Source organism: Alligator sinensis, unplaced genomic scaffold (genome assembly GCF_000455745.1).
Source record: "Alligator sinensis unplaced genomic scaffold, ASM45574v1 scaffold647_2, whole genome shotgun sequence".
Lineage (NCBI taxonomy): Eukaryota > Metazoa > Chordata > Crocodylia > Alligatoridae > Alligator > Alligator sinensis.
The window spans coordinates 2,379,414-2,398,668 of NW_005841832.1; the positions used below are offsets into that span (position 1 = coordinate 2,379,414).

Consider the following 19,255-nt stretch of genomic DNA (forward strand, 5'->3'; position numbering starts at 1 on the left):
AGCACAACGATTTGCATGTGTGCCGCCCCGGCCGGAGGCCCCGCGCTGCCCCAGCAGCCAATCCGACGGCTCCGTTTGGCTCACCTCATTTGCATGGCGGCCTATAAAGGAGGGGCGTGCTGAAGAAGATTCCCACTTGCTTTGTGCTGTGTCGTGAGCGAGTTGCAAGATGCCGGAGCCTGCTAAGTCCGCGCCCGCCCCCAAGAAGGGCTCCAAGAAAGCCGTCACCAAGACCCAGAAGAAAGGCGACAAGAAGCGGCGCAAGAGCCGCAAGGAGAGCTACTCCATCTACGTGTACAAGGTGCTGAAGCAGGTGCACCCCGACACCGGCATCTCGTCCAAGGCCATGGGCATCATGAACTCCTTCGTGAACGACATCTTCGAGCGCATCGCCGGCGAGGCGTCCCGCCTGGCGCACTATAACAAGCGCTCGACCATCACGTCGCGGGAGATCCAGACGGCTGTGCGGCTGCTGCTGCCCGGGGAGCTGGCCAAGCACGCCGTGTCGGAGGGTACCAAGGCTGTCACCAAGTACACCAGCTCCAAGTAACCTGCTTCTGGCTTCGTCCCCAGAACTTCTAAACCCAAAGGCTCTTTTAAGAGCCACCCACTTACTCTACGAGAGAGCTGTTACCTGCTTTGTTAACCTAGTTATAAAGCAATTCAGCATAGTATTATTGATTTGTATATGAACTTGGGGGTGGGGTGAGTAAATACCATTACATATGCTCACCTGTAGACCCCGGGAATGCTTCATTTTGCTAGCCTTATTCGAGTCCACGTTTATTTAAAAACGACTCTCCTTTTTATACTATAAGAGTTATTTTGGGGTTTTTTTCCTCTTACAATACCTTAGCCCTATTCTATGTCCGGTATAGCTCAGGAAAAAGGTCTATTTTTTCTCGAAACAAAAAAATGCTCTAGGTCTGAGGGCTGAATTCGAAAGTGGTTTTTTGTTTGTGATTGGGGGAACTAAAAGTCCCTCACCCCCTCTCTTTTTCTCCAGCATTGGATTGTACTGCTATTGTCTCAATATTCACAAAGTTCTGTCTGTAGTTTCCTCCCCAGTTACAGTCAGCGTCCAAATGTTTTATGCAGGAACAATGCGGGGGTCAAAGAGAAATGGGTCGTTCATGACATGCTAATTTATACAGCACTAACTGTTGTCCCCTTAAGAACACATCATCTCCGACCCGGGACCTTTAGTGTTATTCTCCCCATGAAGCATTTAATAAAATCTCTCTTCAGCGCCTATGGACGCAGGGTCTCAACTGCTGGCTACCACTGCTGCTTGTGCGCATGCTCTCGGGAGGGTAGGCGCCAAAACTTCATGTTTCAATTTGAAACGAAAGGGCTGTTTCTGATTAGCCAGAGTGAGATGTTCAGCACGTCCATTTGTCAACTTGGAAAACCGTCACTCAGGGGAGAAAGGAGGATGTTTCCCAGTCACATAGCGTCAGTTTGCTTTCTGGTCCATCCAGCCATAAACTCTCACCACAGATGAGCAGGGTGGGTTTGCAGTTATAGTGTATAGGTTTAGTTTATAGCTTGTACTTGTAGGTTATAGATCTGATTAGCTATAATGTCAGGCCAAGGAATAGTTAGCTGGTGAGGGGTTAAGCAGCACTGCAAAGTTCTCTTAGACAATAACTAGCACAGTTTGTGCTTATTTTTTTTATTACAGAAAAACAATAGAGCGTTTTTTCTGTTGCAGTGACCTCAGCAAGGCCATAAGAAGTTAGAATGTTTTTAACACCATGAATTTCTTTTTGAAATCTCAGATTATCTTGTGAATTATGCCTAACAGTAGTAACATTGTATGGCGCCCTAGGCAGGATCTCAGGGTGCTGTAGATCTCTGGCTGAGAATCATTGATCTAGTGCATAACTAAGCCTGCCATCAGCCACCTGATCTATGACTTGGTTTCCTGAAAGTTTTCCTGGAGAACATCCTTCGGGATGTTGTGACCTACACCAAGCACACCAAGAAAGACTGTGACTGCCATGGACATACTGTATATCATGAAATGTTAGGGCCATAACTTGCATGGGTTTAGTGGCTACTAAAGTTACAAAGTCTTTTTTCAGGGCCCACCTCTTGCACAACAAGAGCTGGATTTGGTTTTAAGATAAAAAATGAACTTGTAGGCATAAAAACAAAGAAATGTCTAGTGTAAATTATATTCTTAGTTGATAGTATAATTTTAAGTTCACTGGTATTTGAGTGCATGTACAAACTAGTATCTTTTGGTCATCATAAAAGTCATCAACTTCTAATCTAAAACATGCTTTTTCAGAAGGTTGTATGTTTTATTGTGTCAAAGTGGATTTTTTTTCTGGAGATAAAAAAGATTTTTCTACACTAGTTAATACAGATAGTATTTCAGATACTGAAGGAGCTCTTCAAGTACAGGGGGGCTGAATCTACTTCATTCCTTTCTATTATTGTTTTTATAGGAGTGTCCAAAGTCTGTTCCCGACATTGGGTTTGTTCTATGCGGGTGCTGTACCAACTTGTAATAAATGATGGGTCCTGACAGATGAGGTTTATATTAAAAGATGAGATGCAACAACTTGCATAATTAAATGAGGGAATGGGAGAGGGAAAAATACAGAGTAAACCCAAAATACACTGAGATATGGAAAATCCGTATTTGGTTAGATTGGAATGACCACAGCTCTCTACCTTCTAGTTCATTGCAGCCTATAATTTACTTGAATGCATTTTGGAAGAGGGGAGTTTTGAGATGCGTCTTAAAGCAGGTAAACTGGGGCCTGTGCTGATTCTCACTGGGTGCAGTTTCTGCTCATAAAAGGTAATCAAGAGAAAATGTAAACATGCCTGTTTGGGAAACGGGTACTGGGGCTGACGTTCTTTTGTGTGTTGAAGGAGGAGTCGGCCTTGTGGCAAGGTGAGCTCTGTGGGCCTAAGTTTCCAAACATGCTTTAATTCAGGACAAGAAACAAGTTACTGATCATAAAATTAGGGTTGGAAGGGACCTCATCCCAGCCAAGGCTTTAATCTAGCTGGGTCTTAATATCCTCCTAGTGAGAGAACTTTTCCTAATATCTAACTTAAACTTCCCTTGCTGCAACTTGACTTTTGTTGCTCCTTGTTCTGTCATCTGCCACCACTGAAAATAGACCAGCTCCACCCTCTTTTGAACCACCCCTTCAGGCAGTTGAAGGTTGCTATTAAATCCCCCCTCAGTCTTCTCTTCTGCAGACTAAATAAACCCAGTTCCCTCAGCCTCTCCTCATAATTCGTCCCCCAGCCCCCAAACCATTTTTGTTGCCCTCTGCTGGGCTCTCTCCAATATGTCAAGATCCTTTCTGTAGTGGGGGACCCAAAACTGGACACAGTACTCCAGATGTAGCCTCACCACTGTCAACTAGAGGGGAAGAATTTTCCTCAATCTGCTGGTACTGCTCTTATTAATGCAGCTCAGTATGCTGTTAGCCTCCTTCCCAACAAGGGCACATTGTTGGTTCATGTTAGCCTTCATGGCAACAAGGGCACACTGCTGGCTCATATTCAGCTTATTGTCCATCGTAGCCCCCAGGTTCTTTTCTGCAGAGCTGCTACCCAGCCAGTCAACCCCCAGCCTGTACTGGTGTGTGGGATTGTTCCATACTAAGTGCAGAGCTTTTCACTTGTCCTTGTTGAACCTCATGGCTAGGGACAGACATTCGAAAAGCCAGAGCTTGAATTGATTCCCTGTAGGCAATTCAGATACCAAGAGTATCACACAGGACTGAAAGCCCTTAATTAATTCCTTTTGGCATTAATAATTAAAGTCCTGTTGTCAGAGGGCACCACAGCTTTTGAGGCTTAAAAGATAACATAAGATTTTGGATTGGTCCCGATACTCGGTATCTGATTGGTGAGCCGTGAGGCAAGTAGTTGTGAGAGGGCCAGTGGTCACTGTTGCTCATTGTCAGTTTTCTCTCTGGTCCAACACTCGCACAGCCTCTATAAAGTGGTTTCTTCTTTCGTGACCGTTACTTCTATGTTGTGTACTTCTACCACAGTTGCCGACATGTCTGATCGTGGAAAGGGGCTGGGGAAAGGAAGTGCCAAGCGGCACTGCAAAGTGCTGTGCAACATCCAGGGCATCGCCAAGCCAGCCATCCACCGCCTGGCCCGCATCTCAGGGCTCATCTACAAGGAGACCTACAGGGTGCTGAAGGTTTTCCTGGAGAACCTCATCAGTGACGCTGTCACCTACAAAGAAGCCTTGAATAGTTTACATCAAAATGTTTTAAAGTCCTATATATGTGCTTGCCTATCCGTGTATTTGCCTATAACTGCCAATCACTCATTGCAGAACACAGGTTCTCAAGTGGGGCTGTGGTTCTCGTTATGGTGCTGGTGCTGCTCTGCCTGGAAGATGCTGTCTATGGTCCGAGAAGAAAGCAACTGCAGGAGGGAGGACACTACTGAAATTGACTTAACCTGAGTGTAACCCAAGAAATGGGACACGAGTCCATCACCTGCAGGTTTTTGCCGTAGGCCAGCGTTTCTCAAAGCAGGTGGGTGCTTTCACACCCCTCTATGGGTCCCCCCTGTTGGTTCACGCAGCTCGGGGAATCTGCAGTGAGGGTAAGGGAGGCAGCTGCAGTAGGTGGGCATGGGGGCAGCCCCCCAGCACTGATCATCGAGGTTCCAGGGAGGTGGCAGATGCTCGGGTGATGCAGAGTGGGTTACAGAACTGCTCGGAGAAGAGCGAACGCAGCCAAGTGAACTGCATCACAGCTGGCGAAGGGGACCGGCAGTGGGGCCTGAGAGTAGCTGCTAGGTTTGGGAAATGCTGGCTGGGGGTGCACACCTAACCAGTTAGACCTGTAGTTTAGCAGCGTAAGCGTATGCTGCAGTAAGTGTCACCTTTGTCTTTGTTGAGCCCAGCTGGGTAAAGCTCCAGACTCCAATGCCAATTTCCCTACCTAGGAATCACGGTCCTTAGTCTTCCCTCAGCAAACTGGACAAGCTGTGCCCTTAAGTACCAGCTGGGCTGCAAGGCAAGCCAAGACCAGCTGATATTTGTTCTGGGAAGAGGAGCTCACCTGGACTCCCCCTAAACCTCACTCATCAAAGCTCATAGCCCCTATCTCGTTGCTTGCCCAGCTCTGCAGCTCAGGAAAGTGCAGCTGCTCAAGTTACTCTCTTCAAAGGCCTTTCCTTGGTATAGACATTGGCCACATCCACCCACTCCCCTTCCCTCCCCACTGCAGAGCCTTGGAGGTCGGAGTGAGTGACTGGATCCTGCCCTAAAAGAAGGGGTCTTGGGGGCAATGCCCAACCCATGATAAGGACACACCATAGTATGACGACACTGCGGCCTCTGTTGGGCTCCAAAGGAAAGACAGGAGCTTCTGCCCGTTGGCAACAACTAGCAGGGAATTCATTTGTTTCCCGTAGAGCTGAATTGCCTGAATTAAAAACTCTATTGTCTGCAGCCGGGACACAGCACAGAGCTCTCCTTCCTCTGCTCAGGGGCAGGCTTTGTTTCAAACTCAGCGTGGGGGCTTTTGGTTTCAATTCAGCTTGGCCCCTGGAGGTGTTCCCTCCCCGCCCGAACCCGCTCCCAGCACTAACGGTCCAGCCTGAGTTTCAAGCTGGTTTACAAGAAAGCGCCTCTCCCGCCCGGAAAACCTGTTCGGCTTGAAAGTCCAGCGCTGGGGAGGGCTAGGCAGTAAGGAGCCCGCCCCTCGGGAGTGCGAGGCCTCTCCCTCCTCCGGAAACAGCACCGGCCGCAGATTGCAAAGGGCTTTGAGCTGGGGGGAGGGGAGGCTCCGTCCTAGTGCATTAGCTTTTGGGCTTATTCAAGCCCAGGAGGGTTGACTCTGACCTGACTTTCAGAGAAACTCGCCGTCCCGTCTGTACAAAGCACAACAGCAAAGAAAAAACACTGCCCTACGAAAGGGGCGCGCACAGCCACACCCCGCTTTTGTGTTCCCGCTGTGCGCATGCGCTTTGTTGAAGGGCTCTGACTGGGTTGGTTGTTAGGCCAGACGGCTCTTTTCATCCTGGTCTGGTTTCCCGGGGCTTTGAATCACCCTATCTTTTAGAACTAAACCAAAACCCAGTTCAGGGTCTTGTTTCTGTAAAAGGAAAAAAATTAAGATTTGAAGTAAAAGAATACCAAACTCAGAAATAACAGCTCTTTCTATGAAGTTGTAGGTGGCTCTTAAAAGAGCCTTTGGGTTCAGGTCAAAGCAGGACTCGGGCAGCAGCAGCACGGTTACTTGCCCTTGGGCTTGTGGCTCTCGGTCTTCTTGGGCAGCAGCACGGCCTGGATGTTGGGCAGCACGCCGCCCTGCGCGATCGTCACCTTGCCCAGCAGCTTGTTCAGCTCCTCGTCGTTGCGGATGGCCAGCTGCAAGTGCCGCGGGATGATGCGCGTTTTCTTGTTGTCGCGGGCCGCGTTGCCCGCCAACTCCAGGATCTCGGCAGTCAGGTACTCCAGCACGGCCGCCATGTACACGGGCGCGCCGGCTCCCACTCGCTCCGCGTAGTTGCCCTTGCGCAGCAGGCGGTGCACGCGGCCCACCGGGAACTGCAGTCCAGCGCGGGACGAGCGCGACTTGGCCTTGGCCCGAGCCTTGCCTCCTTGCTTCCCGCGTCCAGACATCTCGACTCCGCTGTGCTGGCACACGAAACCACTGCTTGGAAAAACTGCACAAGTCGCTCCAGCGCCGCGCCCGCCCTTTTATCAACCCGAGCGCATCAGGACGGCGGCTTCTGATAGGCTCGAGCGCGCAGCTGCCCACAGCGGCCAATGAGAAAGAGACTGCTAAGCCCGACCAATGGAGAGATAGCTTGCCGTTCTTACCAATAGGAGTGCCGGACTTGGAGCACAACGATTTGCATGTGTGCCGCCCCGGCCGGAGGCCCCGCGCTGCCCCAGCAGCCAATCCGACGGCTCCGTTTGGCTCACCTCATTTGCATGGCGGCCTATAAAGGAGGGGCGTGCTGCAAAAGATTCCCACTTGCTTTGTGCTGTGTCGTGAGCGAGTTGCAAGATGCCGGAGCCTGCTAAGTCCGCGCCCGCCCCCAAGAAGGGCTCCAAGAAAGCCGTCACCAAGACCCAGAAGAAAGGCGACAAGAAGCGGCGCAAGAGCCGCAAGGAGAGCTACTCCATCTACGTGTACAAGGTGCTGAAGCAGGTGCACCCCGACACCGGCATCTCGTCCAAGGCCATGGGCATCATGAACTCCTTCGTGAACGACATCTTCGAGCGCATCGCCGGCGAGGCGTCCCGCCTGGCGCACTATAACAAGCGCTCGACCATCACGTCGCGGGAGATCCAGACGGCTGTGCGGCTGCTGCTGCCCGGGGAGCTGGCCAAGCACGCCGTGTCGGAGGGTACCAAGGCTGTCACCAAGTACACCAGCTCCAAGTAACCTGCTTCTGGCTTCGTCCCCAGAACTTCTAAACCCAAAGGCTCTTTTAAGAGCCACCCACATTTTCAATGGAAGAGTTGTAGTCGTGTTACGTAAATAGTTACGTTTACACTTCAGTTTATGTGAAGTTCAGTAACAAACCGATTCCGTTTTTAAAAAGGCAAGTGACTTGCCTTTGCTGTGAATTAAAGATCTGAGTACTTTTCCTGTGTCTTAATCCCTTTTTAATGCTATTCAGCCGTATTGTGAGTTTTCTCTAAGGAAGGGATGAAACTTAGTGTGTCCTGGGAAATCACTCATTTACACTGAAGGTGTGCGCTTGCACTTGAAGTTTTTAACGTCTTACGGCGAGGCCTGTCTGTGCTGATGTAATCAGAGCCTACCTCCCGGAGTAATGGAGAAAGGTGATCTCTGTCACGGAATCGTGAAAAGCAACCATTAAAGCAGTGGTAGTGCCGAGGTGATGTTGGTGTCCTGATCTTAAAAAAATATGTGAAAAAGGTATCTACTAAAACGATGGGGGGAGGGTGTAGCTGTAGGTGTGGGCAGCTAGCAGCTCTCGGATGTTCAGCTAGATGAGCCAAACCTTCCCCACCCTCAGGTTTCCGAGAAGGGTCATCTTGGAGGCAAGCTGATACATACAACTCGAAGCTGAAAACAGGTTCAGGGAAGCGAAGCTTTTCTCCTTCCCTTCCTTCCTCCAATGCAAGGGTCGTGTGAGGGCAAGAATAAAACCGTGAAAATGGCCTTTGACGGCGTTATTATTGTTGCACTAAGGATGTTATCCCAGGAAGCAACGAAAGAAAACGGACGCAACTATCCCGCTGTGGCTTTAGTCACAGAGAAGTGGGTTAGTTCTAAGATCTAAGGGGGTGGGGGGCAGCAGCAGCGTCATGTGAGATGATTTGACTAGCTGCTGTCTGGTCTGAATGTGCTTCTACGATTATCAGAGCACAGATCTGTAGGGAGCTGGTGCAAGGGGAAGAAGCCCGCCCGGCTGTTTGCGGAGTCAAGAGCGAAACGGCTTTGTCCGGTGAGAGACGCGCCAAACACACCCCAGAGCTGTAGTACCGGCTTCTGTCTCCCGAACGGGAGCCAAAAACCTTATTATTTGAATTTAAAGTTACTGACTTGGTTTTGATTGGCTAGAATGAGATAGTCGGTGTCTGATTGGAAAGAAATAAATTGTGTCACCCAGTGGGGAGGAGTGCAGTGGTCAGTTCCGCCTTGCAGCCCCCAGTTTTCTCTCTAGTCCGCACCTCGCGTATATATTTACGTACAAAAGTGTCAAGATTTTGTTGGTCGTTTGTAGCTGATCTAGTTAGAGAGTGCGCGAAAATGTCTGGACGCGGAAAGGGCGGCAAGGGGCTGGGGAAAGGAGGCGCCAAGCGGCACCGCAAAGTGCTGCGCGATAACATCCAGGGCATCACCAAGCCGGCCATCCGCCGCCTGGCCCGCCGCGGGGGCGTGAAGCGCATCTCGGGGCTCATCTACGAGGAGACCCGCGGGGTGCTGAAGGTTTTCCTGGAGAACGTCATCCGCGACGCCGTCACCTACACGGAGCACGCCAAGAGGAAGACCGTGACCGCCATGGACGTGGTGTACGCCCTGAAGCGCCAGGGTCGCACCCTCTACGGATTCGGTGGTTAAGCCACGCGAAAGAAACCTAGAACAGCTGTTGGACCCAAAGGCCCTTCTAAGGGCCACTCACTTCTGCACGGAAAGAGCTGGGCTCGTTCGAGAGAGACGCTCGTTCTCAGTCAATGCTTTAAATAGTATTTTGTAAGCCGAGTGTTTTACAAACCGAAGGATTAAGCTCCGCTCAGCTTGGTATTTGGGGAGAAAGCAAGTTACTGGTGCGCGTGTAGTAGATAACGGATCTTGTCAGGGTAACAAAAATAAACGATCTCTTGTTTTCTTTGGCTCCGGTAACAGAGCTCTGGTTCTAGCAAATATCTCCCTCTAAGCGTTGGGTTCGCTGGGGGCTGGCTAGCCTGTAGACCCACCTCCCTGCAACGGGGCAATGTTGATCTTGGGGGTGGCCCAGGCATTGAGCAGATGCTGCGTTTGCCCAGTGCTCCCCAACTATTACAGCTCCTCTCCCGCGGCAGTGCTCTCAGCTGTCGCTCCGATTCTCGCTCCGCCCCGGCTTATTAACATTCACCCATTATTTTGCATATGCTAATGTGTATTTGCTGCCCCTCAGGCTGTAGTGAGGGAAAGAAATTCTTTGCAGCTACTTCCCTTCCTGCCTTCCCTGGCTGATCTCTGATGCCTAAGCTCCAGCCCAGACAGTGAGGGAGCTCCTCCAGCCCCCAACCATGGGGAGCTAGTGTAAGTGACATATGGGACCTAAGCAAAGCTGCTGAGCTCTTTAGTGCCCTTTGCCAGGGCAGTGGGGTGCCAGAATGAACACAGTCCTCTGCAATAGGACTCCCCTGGTTGCCTCAGCTGAGCCCTGAGAGGTGCCCAGGATGCCTGGGCTCCCAGTAAGCACCTCAGCCATGTGGGGAGGACAGATCTGTGAGTCAGGCTGCTTGCAAAATAGGTGGTTAAAGCAGAAGCCAATGCTGCCTTTTCCAGCCAGTAAAAGAGGCACAGCTTCAAGTGAGACAGATGCATTTATTGAGGTGAGGGAGAGCAGGGGGAAGACAAATGCAGCACAACAACACACCAGAGCTAGCAGCACACATGGGTGCAGACACCCCTCCCCAGGCTGAGCCCAAATATGACGTGCAAGGGGCACAGGCCAGGCTACCTGGCAGCTGGAGAGGGTGTGTATGGTATGCATGTGGTGAGGCCCCCCTGGCCTAAAAGCACCTGGCTGGTGGGGCAGACAGGAGGAAAGAAAAACCTAATTCCTCCACCACTGGAAATCCCCTGTGGTCTGTGTCTTGGCAGAGGGGGTGGGGCAGACAAGACCCCAGGAAGTGCCTTCCTGGGCCAATGTCCAGGAGTTCTTCCTCCTGTAAAATGTACTAGGAGGAAACTCGGGTGGCGGTGGGGGGGTGTACCCAGATTGGGGGAGGGGCCTTGTCCTGGCACCTGCCCCATCTGCAGCATAACCCCATCCTCCACCAGCCCAGTAGGCTGGTTCACTCCAGCACACCGGACTTCCCATCCAGCTAGCCAAGGTCAAGTCTCAGTGCAACCAAAGGTTGCTCCCTTGAATCAAGGTTCCCTTTGGGGACCGGAACCAACCAACCCCTCCAGCCAGGGAAGTGGGGGCAGGAATCGCTGCCTGACACCCATGTTTAAGCCCTAGTTTAGTCTCAGCCAGGGCAGAAGCTAAGGCCAATAGGAGTGGGGAGGATTGGCTACTCCATACCACCAGCAGGGCCAAAGGAGGGGGCATGTGTGGTTGGAAGGGGAGGGAGAGAGATGGCGGGGTAAGATCCTAGCAAATAAAGCACCTGAGTGCAGATTGCCCTGATTTCAACAAGCCACTAGGTTCTGCTCCCAATCCAATCTCTGACTACAGTGCTGGTGAGTGAAAGGAAATCAGGGTTGAAGCATGGAAGACAGAGATTGGAAGGGATGGTGGGAGGAGAAAAGATTGCTGCATGCTTCCCCTTCCATAGCAGTCTGCAGCTAAGTGAGCAGAGAGAGGACAGCAGTGCATGCAGTAAAGAGAGAGAGAGATCAGACATGCAAAGAGAGGATCAGGTGTGCACAAGTAGAGCAAAAATGGTGCAGCAAGCAAAGAGGAATTAAAAGAGCAAGAGTGAGCACAGAGGAGGGTGAGAGGAGAGAACGAGCAGCAGATCATGCAAAAGAGAGAGGGTGGCAAGTCAGGCATGCAAAGAAGGGAACAGTCAAGCAATAAAGACAAAAGAGAACAGCAGTGCATGCAAGAGCTGGGTCACGTGTGCAAGAGAGAGAGAATGGGGGGGGGGGGCAGACAGGCTAGAGAGGACTGAGAGAAGCGATGGAGAGAGAAAAAGAGCAGCAGGGTGCACCCAGGGGATCATGCAGCCAAGCAAAGGGAGAATAGTGCATGCAGGAGTGAGCAGAGCAGCCACTGAGGCCCAGGGCTGGAGACAGCAAGCTTGAGAGCATGGGAGAGTCAGAGAGAAAAAGGGTCTGGAAAGGCTGGGCTGGTGCCAGGGGCAGGGAGTGGGTTGCGAAGGGCAAGCCAGGGGCACAACAGCCCAGCCTAGAGAGCTGGAGTGGGGAAGAAGGGTTGCCTAGGAAAGTGAAGGAGGGGCGGGGGGCAGTGGGGGAAGTGGTCCAAAAAGCAAGAATGTGCAGCCATGAGGCAGCTCAGGCCTGGGCCAGGCAGCCTGGGAAACGCATCCCTGATAAAAGCATTGGGGAACCCGGTGCTCCCTTGCATAGCTCCCTCCCCTCCAATTCCCCTGCTCCAGCTTCAGCCCATCATTGTATCTGCTGCTCACAAAGCCTTAGGCATCGCCCACTCAGTTAGTCTATAAAGTGCAACTCTACCCAGACACAGCTAACTGCCTCGCTACTCTCTGCAACAGCCCCACTGCCCACAACTAACCCCCCCACCCCCATCCTGGCATCAATTCCAGGGCTGCCACGGTCTACTCCCTGCAGCAGCCATGTTCCCACTCTCCCCAGTCGCAGCTAGAGCCAGTCCAGGCACAGGGCATGGGGGACTCAGCATGAGACAAGCCTCATAGTCCCCAGGCTGGGACTGAGCCAGGAAATGCAGGGCATGGGCACAGGGCATGATTAGTGTGGGGTGGTCACTTACCCTGGATTCTACCCCAAAGGTAGATGCAGACGCAGGCCCAGCCCTCCCAAGCCAGTCACTAGTCCAAGCCTTGGCCACAGGGTCTCAGGAGAGCCAGGATGTGTGAAGTCACTGCTGTCCCAGCAGACACACTACATTGCTGTTTCCCACCATTTAAACTCACTACTCATTTTGCAAGGGGCTATTTTACCCTGGATTCCAGGGACTTTATACTTAGTAGGGCCAGGCATTGGGTGTCCACTCTGCTTTAGTCCAGAGTAGAATCTGTTTGCTGTGTGCCACATGTCTGCATCCAGAGACAATGAGCCTGATTCTCCCAGGCTTTGGATGGGGCAGGCTATCAGGGGGGGCGTACATCCAGGGACCAAGGTGTGCGTGAGGTCTCAGGGCATTATTGGCCTCAGGCCTGACTAATAACAAGCACTGCTGAGACCCAGACTCCTGCTAAGACCCCTACTGCAGATGCAAAATGCTCTGGAAGTGGGTTCAGAGAGAGAGACAGAAAGAGAGTGGAGAGACTCAAGAAAGGCAGGAGACAGGGTCACAGCATGAAAGGCACAGCGAGAGCAAATGGGACAGCAAGAGAGCAGAGGTGACTTAGAGGAGAACTTTATTGACACACAGGAAATGGTGAGAGATGAGAATGAACTGTCCCTGAGAGTGTGCTGGGGAAAGGGGCTGGCTCATTCACAGTGAAAAACCCTCAGCCTCTGACGATGCTCATGTCTCCTAGTGAGGCAGCCCGGTTCAGCAGGCCCCCAGGAGACAGTGCATGGGAGGCAAGGGTGATGAGGGTGGAGAGGATATGGCTGTGGAGAAGGAGAAGAGAAAACCAGTCCAGGCTTGGAGAGGGGCAGTCAGTGACCCCAGCTGCCTGCAGAGATATCTGCAGTCAAACCACAACCCTTATGGGAGCTCCAGTTTTGCCTCTTCAGCCAGCAACCCCACTGCCCCTGCCCTTCCCCAAGGCATCACACTGGCTTTGGGTATTGAACACAGGACAAATTCACCCCTGGTTTCACTCCAGAGTAGTCTGTGCTGTCACCTTCAGCATGCACCTGCCCCATTGTCTCCATGGATCACTGCAGGAGCTTCAAGGCATTGTGAGTAACAGAATAGGGCACTAAGGCTGGGCAAGGGCCCCAAGGGATTCTGGGTAAGATACTGGGGGAGTCAGGTAGAAGTCCCAAGGGATTCTGGGTAATAGGGATGAGGTGTTGGGGCTATGTAGGAGTCCTATGAGGTGCCGGCATTAGGCCCATGAACAGTTCCCCCAGGAGATTCTGGGTAACAGGTGATACAGACAGAGACAGGAGGTGCAGGGGATTCTGGGTTATGGGGGTAAGGCAGGGCTCCCTTCTAGCTAACAAGCAGCCCTAGGCCCACCCTGGCCCTGTGCTGGGAGCAGGAGTCTCAGTGCACAGTGCCCCCTCCTCTGCCCTCAGTCCCCAGAGCTCCCCCTTCACAGAGTTGTCAGAAGCCAGCACAGCAAACCCCCACTGTCCATGTGTCTGTCAGCTGCCCAGGCCCCTCCTGGCCGCTGCTGCTAGCGTCCCTGGTGCTTGGTCCTTCAGTACGGAGTGAAGCGGTTGTACCCTCCACGGTACAGGCTAGCCTGTGGGGAGAGGCAGCTGTCAGCAGCAGCAGGTGGGGTATAATACAGGAGAGAGGGAGCCAGCCCTTGGGTTTCATGAGGTGCAGGGGTGGAGGGTGGCTGGGCTAGGCAGGGCAGGGCAGAAGGGGCAGAGATTGAGGAAGGGGTCCAGGAGCATGCCCCACTGGGGTAGGGTGGAGTGGGAGTCACCCCCGCTGCTCACCATGGCTCCAACGCCGTAGGCCGGGGCAACAGCATGGTGATAGGGGTCTGCCGTGGTGTAGACTCGGCCATACCTGAGGAAGCAGAGAGGAAGTGAGGTGGTGCTCTGCTACGACAGGTGCTATACACACACACATACATACATGCACGTGTGCACACACACACACACACCGGTGGCTGGACCCTGGGAAGCCAAAACCACCCCCATCCCCCACCATGGCAGTACCTACCCATCGCTGTAAGCAGCCGCTGCTGCAGCTGCTGTGGGAGGCTGTGCCACTCGATATGCTGTGTAGCCCTAAAACGGCAGAGAGGGCAGTGTGGGAGTTACCCTGGAGCATTCCCAGGCTGTCCAAGGAACTCCAACCCCTACCTACCTCCAGCAAGGATCCAGGGTTCTGCTGCAACCCCCTCCCTCAGCTTCACCCTCACCCTGCTGTCCCTGACTTGTTGCAAGAAAGAAAATGCCTGTGTATGCTCAGAGAAAAGGGACTCTGAGGGGTATAATGGGCTGCAGTGCCCCAGCACTGACAGAGGAGTGCACATGGACACCAGGGAAGCAGAGCTCAGAGGGATCAGATGGGCCATGCACAGACAGTCAACCCCAGCCCCATGAGCCATCACAGAAGCTGGGGACTGGTACTCCAAGAGCCCAATGTGACCCAGCACCAGAAAGGTGAGGCCCTGGGTGGGGGTGGGATGCACCAGGTATTGGTAGCACAAGGGTCAATGCCTCCCCCCCACCCCCCCACCCCCCACACACACACACACCAGGGCCACTGGGCACAGAGCAGAATGGACTTACATAGACATCAGCACCATAGAGCCCATCCGGGTACACCACACTGTGGGAAAGAGGAGGGCATGACCCTGGGCACTACTTTCCAGGCCCACTGACACCCACCTCCTCCATACACAGCACCCCCCCACCATGCTGCAGTCCCTCCCCCTGACAGTCACCGACTGCACTACACCCCCACATCTTGGGCAAAATACACCCCCCACAATCTCACTGATACCCCTTCAGCCCAAGACACAGCCACCCGATCCCACAACCCCAGTCAGCACCCCCACCCCCATGCTCACCCTGGCAGCCCCAGTCCCTACCCTTCCACTCCCCATTCCATCTGTCCCAGTCACTGATTCCCCACTCTAAATAACCTTTTCCATGCCCCCCATCCTTCCATACTGATGCCCCTAGCCAACTACCCATCTCCATCCAGTCAGTCCCAAGGTCCCCTGCCAGCTGCCAATTCATTCACCTGCCATAGGCGGGAACAGGCGATGGGGCAGGTGTTGCCCGGATCGGGCTGTACACAGCGCGGCCCCGGCCCCGCAAGCCCCCTCGATAGGCCAGGGCTGCAGGTGCAACCACCGGGTAGGGGATGCTGGCAACTGGGAACAGAGCAGAGAGTCAGCGCAAGTGAGTGCAAGGGTATGGGAGGGGTGAAATAGGGTTGGCAGGGAGGGAGGGGAAAGGCCCCACCTGTGTAGAGGTCAGGGGCGTAGACGGCTCCAACCATGGGGTTGATCTTCCAGCCTGAAGGCCAAGAGAGAGGACAGCCTGAGACTGGAGTGCCCCCAACCACAGAAGCTTCCACCCTCAACCTTTAGCAGCACCAACCTTCCCAAGGCAGCACCCATTTCCCCGTGACTGTAAGCCAGTGACATCCCAGCCACATGCTGCCCCCCCCAAGCACAGGATGTCGCTTCTTCAACCACCCCATTCATCCCCCAGAATAGAAAATTCCCAGCTGCCACTCTCTAGCCAGGACAGAAACATTACCAGCTTTACCCTCCACCCGGGGAACAAGGACTTCCCAGGTACATGACCTCCCCCTCCAGGACAAGTGTCCCAGCCATGGTCCCTCTGGGTGCCTGCCTCTCCTCTGCACCCTGTTTCACTTCCTTTCAACCCAGCTGGGCACACAACTACCAAAGCTGCTCCTTTGCTAGATGCAGCTAGGAGCCTATAGCATATCCCTAGCTGCAGCTAGAGTGGGCAGGTGCTAGGGGCAGGAGACAGCTGTGATGCACCCACAGGAGAGGATGGGAGAGGACTGCAGCTCAGCTGGACTATGGATAAAGCAGGGACAGAGCCATGGGGCCAGGGGGAAAGCACTGCTCACCCCTGCTGCCCACCTACCGTTCACCACAGGCGCCACTGGGGGCTTCTTGGTGACCACGCGAGCTGTGGCATTGTTCACCTGCAGGGGACACAGGGCAGCTTAATTAATCCAGCCTGGCAGCGAAGCTACCCCCAAACATCCTCCAGGACTCAAAGCAAAGCTTCCAGCCCTTCTCTTAAACCGCCCCCCCCTTTTCTTTTTTTTTGCAAAAATATTTATACACACACACACACACACATATATATATACATACAGATACACACACACACATATCTATATAACTCTACCTCCAACACACTGCAAAGTGGCCTCTCTGGTTCACTTGGCAGCTCAAAGCACACTACAAACCCATTACACAGTTCACACTGCGTATCTGTGAACCCGCACATCCATCTCCATACCCGTACCCTTCTCTTACCTCCATGTACACCTTTCACCCCCTACAGGCCCAAAGCAAAGCCCCTCGCTCTACAATTGAAACCCACCCCTGGGCCCACCACAGGGCACTCACCTCGATCTTCCTGCCCTCCACAATGGTGCTGTTCAGCTTCTCTCGGGCCCGGTCAGCATCCTGACTGCTGTCAAAGGTCACAAACCCAAAGCCCTACAGAACAGGGATAAGCAGAGGAGGTCACAGGGGGTGCAACCCAAGATGCAGAGCATCCAGGCAGGAGCAATTGGGGCCTGGCCTGGGCTCCCAGTGGAGACTTTCCAAACCTGTGTAGCTTTGGGAGGAGCTGGCCTCACCCCACCCCTGCCCTCCATCTCCAGGGTCAGTTCTGTAACTCTCTGCCACTCACTGTCCTCAGCTTAGTGGCCAAGCCTGACCCACTCCTGGGGTTCCCCCTTCCCCTCAAGGGCCTGGGGTGTATCAAGTAGTGTGCCCAGTGCTCCCCCACCTCTTTGCCCTTGGCCCAATGTGGCTGCTGCCCCTCTGAGCATTTACCCCCTAATGCCACCACCCCTGCAATCTCCTCGGAAACCCCTACAGATACCCCCATCAAAGCCTTTGCAGCCAACCCCTTACAATGATCCCCCCCACACAACCACCCCACACACAGTGACACCCCAGCTGCAACTACCCCCTGCCACACACACACCCCCACAGCAAACAGCCCCCTTCACTCGCAGCCACATCCCACAGTCCCAGCAATGACCCACACAGAGCCTTGCAATGATTCACCACCACCACCAAATAACAACCTCCCTCCATGGGGCTGTTAGGACAGCGCGCTGCTGCTTGTGGCCCCACTGCATTACAGTTACCTCTTAAAGAGTTCAAAACTGAACCTCCCCCCCACTATCCTGGCCCCCTGAACAAGACCCGCCCCCATCTCTGAGCTGGTGCCCACCACACCTTAGAGCCACGCTCATTGAAGATGATCTCCACGTCCAGGATCTTCCCGAATTGCTTGAAAAGGACAAAGCAGGAATCAGGGCTGGGAAGGGCTCCAGGGACCCCCCAAGGGCTCAGGGGACCCCAAGACTGGAGAGAGCCATGGGCCCCAGACACACGCGCGCGCACACACACACACACACGCAGAGCACCGGACCCCCTCAAGTCCCAGGACTGTGGGCCACCCACCCCCTCACCCTGAGCTCCTGGGCAACAGGTGTACTGCTCCCCCTAACTCCCTGCACCCCACAGGCCTCTGGCCCTTTGCCCCTCCAAAAACAGCTGGCTTCCGCCCATGACTCACCCCAAACATCTGCCGCAGGTCAGGGTCACGGAAGCGGAAGGGGATGTTGGAGACATGGAGCCGCTTGGGCTGAGACTTGCTCTCGACATTCTCGGCTTCCGGGGCCTCTGGGGTCAGGTCGGCTGCAGGACCCTCCTCGGTGGGCTGGAGGGAACCCCAGGAGATAAACCGGACAGCGCTGGGGCAAGGAAACTCCAGGGTGTCCCTGCTACACCCACCGGAACCCCAGGGCTCCCTCCTGCACACACACACACACCCTCCCCAAAGTACCCTGCTCCCCCATGCTTCCCAAGACCTCCCCACTATGCCCTCCAGGGGCCCTCTTCAAACCAAATCCTGCTTCCATCACCCAATCTCCCCTGTAACAGCTCTAGCCCCTGGGCTGAGGCATCTCTTACCCCCATCCTTCCCCTATAGGATCTTTCCCACATCCCTTCGGGGCACCTAAATTAAGGAGGGACTCTCCTCCATCGGGGGCCCTGAAGGAGCCTTTCTCCTCCCCATTCCCTACAAAGCTAGGATCTCAAGGCTGGTCAAGCCACCACCTTCTGGGAGATGGGCATGCAGCCCCCTGGCACTGGTTCCAGCCAAAGACAGAAAGGCCAGACTAAGACAACAATACCAGCCACAGGGCCAGAGAGAGAATCCACAGAGATCCAGTGGAGGGACCCTTCAGCCTCCATGGTATCATGCCATGGGCTGGGGTCCCTGCCATGCCAACAACCAAAGGCTGAGCCCACAGCCCCCTCCCCCCCACCCCTTCACACCAGGGAGCAAACCCAGCAGGCACCAGAACACACACATACACGCACGCACACAGCTCCTGGCTCATCGTGTTAGTACCCGGGCGCACACACACTGGCACGAGCAGGACTGTTAGCACAGAGAAGCTGAAGGTTATGTGGTAGGGTGGGAGGAGGGGACAGAAAGGACGGGGTGGATTGGGCCCAGCTTTCCCGTTGCGCCAGAAAACAGAGAGACCCGTGCCCAGCCCTACATCCACTCTCTCTTCCTCTGTCCATGCTCAGCTCAGCCCCACGCTGCTGTACTCAGCCATCCCACAATGCACGCGCCAAGATGCCACATCCAGGGGGTGTCTGCTTGCTGCCAGGGGCACCGCACACGTGGACCATGGCCACTGGGTCAGAATGTGTGAAACTGATTAACCAGGCTGAAGTCACGGGGTTGAACTTGTCTTTAACATTCTCCCTACCTCTTGTCACCAGGTTGGGGGTATATGTGAAGGAAGCTGGGGTGGGGAGAGATGTGTGTGAGTGGGAGCAGGTGGAAGGCATGGGCACCTTATAAATATGCGTGGTGCATGTGGGGTGCCGTGTGCATGCAGAGGTTGTGTGCACTTACCTGCATGTCCATGTGTGCATGTTTCATAGTTTCATAGTTTCATAGTAGCTAGGGTCAGGAGGGATGTGAACAGATCATCTAGCCTGACCCCTGCCACAGGCAGGAATGAATGCTAGGTTCACAAG

The 19,255-nt window shown here is 53.8% G+C and overlaps 5 protein-coding genes across 5 annotated transcripts in view; 3 read left to right on the forward strand and 2 right to left on the reverse strand.

Moving 5' to 3' along the window:
* Positions 1 to 119: 119 nt before the first annotated feature.
* Positions 120 to 7,507, forward strand: LOC102383982 (histone H2B 5). The gene is made up of 2 exons (XM_006014880.3): positions 120 to 590; positions 7,444 to 7,507. Exon 1 carries the CDS (start codon positions 170 to 172, stop codon positions 548 to 550), a length of 381 nt encoding a protein of 126 aa, XP_006014942.1. The 5' UTR covers positions 120 to 169; the 3' UTR covers positions 551 to 590; positions 7,444 to 7,507.
* Positions 6,148 to 6,699, reverse strand: LOC102384234 (histone H2A type 2-C-like). Its single transcript, XM_006014881.3, has one exon. It carries the CDS (start codon positions 6,629 to 6,631, stop codon positions 6,242 to 6,244), a length of 390 nt encoding a protein of 129 aa, XP_006014943.1. The 5' UTR covers positions 6,632 to 6,699; the 3' UTR covers positions 6,148 to 6,241.
* LOC102384470 (histone H2B 5) lies at positions 6,974 to 7,463 on the forward strand. Its single transcript, XM_006014882.3, has one exon. The coding sequence runs from the start codon at positions 7,023 to 7,025 to the stop codon at positions 7,401 to 7,403; it is 381 nt and encodes a 126-aa protein (XP_006014944.1). The 5' UTR covers positions 6,974 to 7,022; the 3' UTR covers positions 7,404 to 7,463.
* A 1,179-nt stretch (positions 7,508 to 8,686) lies between the features above and the next one.
* On the forward strand, positions 8,687 to 9,335 carry LOC102384725 (histone H4). Its single transcript, XM_006014883.3, has one exon. The coding sequence runs from the start codon at positions 8,742 to 8,744 to the stop codon at positions 9,051 to 9,053; it is 312 nt and encodes a 103-aa protein (XP_006014945.1). The 5' UTR covers positions 8,687 to 8,741; the 3' UTR covers positions 9,054 to 9,335.
* A 676-nt stretch (positions 9,336 to 10,011) lies between these two features.
* LOC102379072 (RNA binding protein fox-1 homolog 1-like) overlaps positions 10,012 to 19,255 on the reverse strand; it is an 18,103-nt gene continuing 8,859 nt past the window's right edge. Inside the window, 10 exon segments of the mRNA XM_025195294.1 lie at positions 10,012 to 13,738; positions 13,941 to 14,013; positions 14,170 to 14,237; positions 14,745 to 14,784; positions 15,202 to 15,334; positions 15,426 to 15,479; positions 16,086 to 16,146; positions 16,580 to 16,672; positions 17,426 to 17,479; positions 17,769 to 17,912. Coding sequence (XP_025051079.1) covers positions 13,694 to 13,738; positions 13,941 to 14,013; positions 14,170 to 14,237; positions 14,745 to 14,784; positions 15,202 to 15,334; positions 15,426 to 15,479; positions 16,086 to 16,146; positions 16,580 to 16,672; positions 17,426 to 17,479; positions 17,769 to 17,912 — 765 coding nt within the window. The 3' untranslated portion in view covers positions 10,012 to 13,693.

Excerpts from the sequence above, each read along its gene's own strand:
- LOC102383982 (XM_006014880.3), top strand. The coding sequence starts at position 170 with ATGCCGGAGCCTGCTAAGTCCGCGCCCGCCCCCAAGAAGGGCTCCAAG.
- LOC102384234 (XM_006014881.3), bottom strand. The coding sequence starts at position 6,631 with ATGTCTGGACGCGGGAAGCAAGGAGGCAAGGCTCGGGCCAAGGCCAAG.
- LOC102384470 (XM_006014882.3), top strand. The coding sequence starts at position 7,023 with ATGCCGGAGCCTGCTAAGTCCGCGCCCGCCCCCAAGAAGGGCTCCAAG.
- LOC102384725 (XM_006014883.3), top strand. The coding sequence starts at position 8,742 with ATGTCTGGACGCGGAAAGGGCGGCAAGGGGCTGGGGAAAGGAGGCGCC.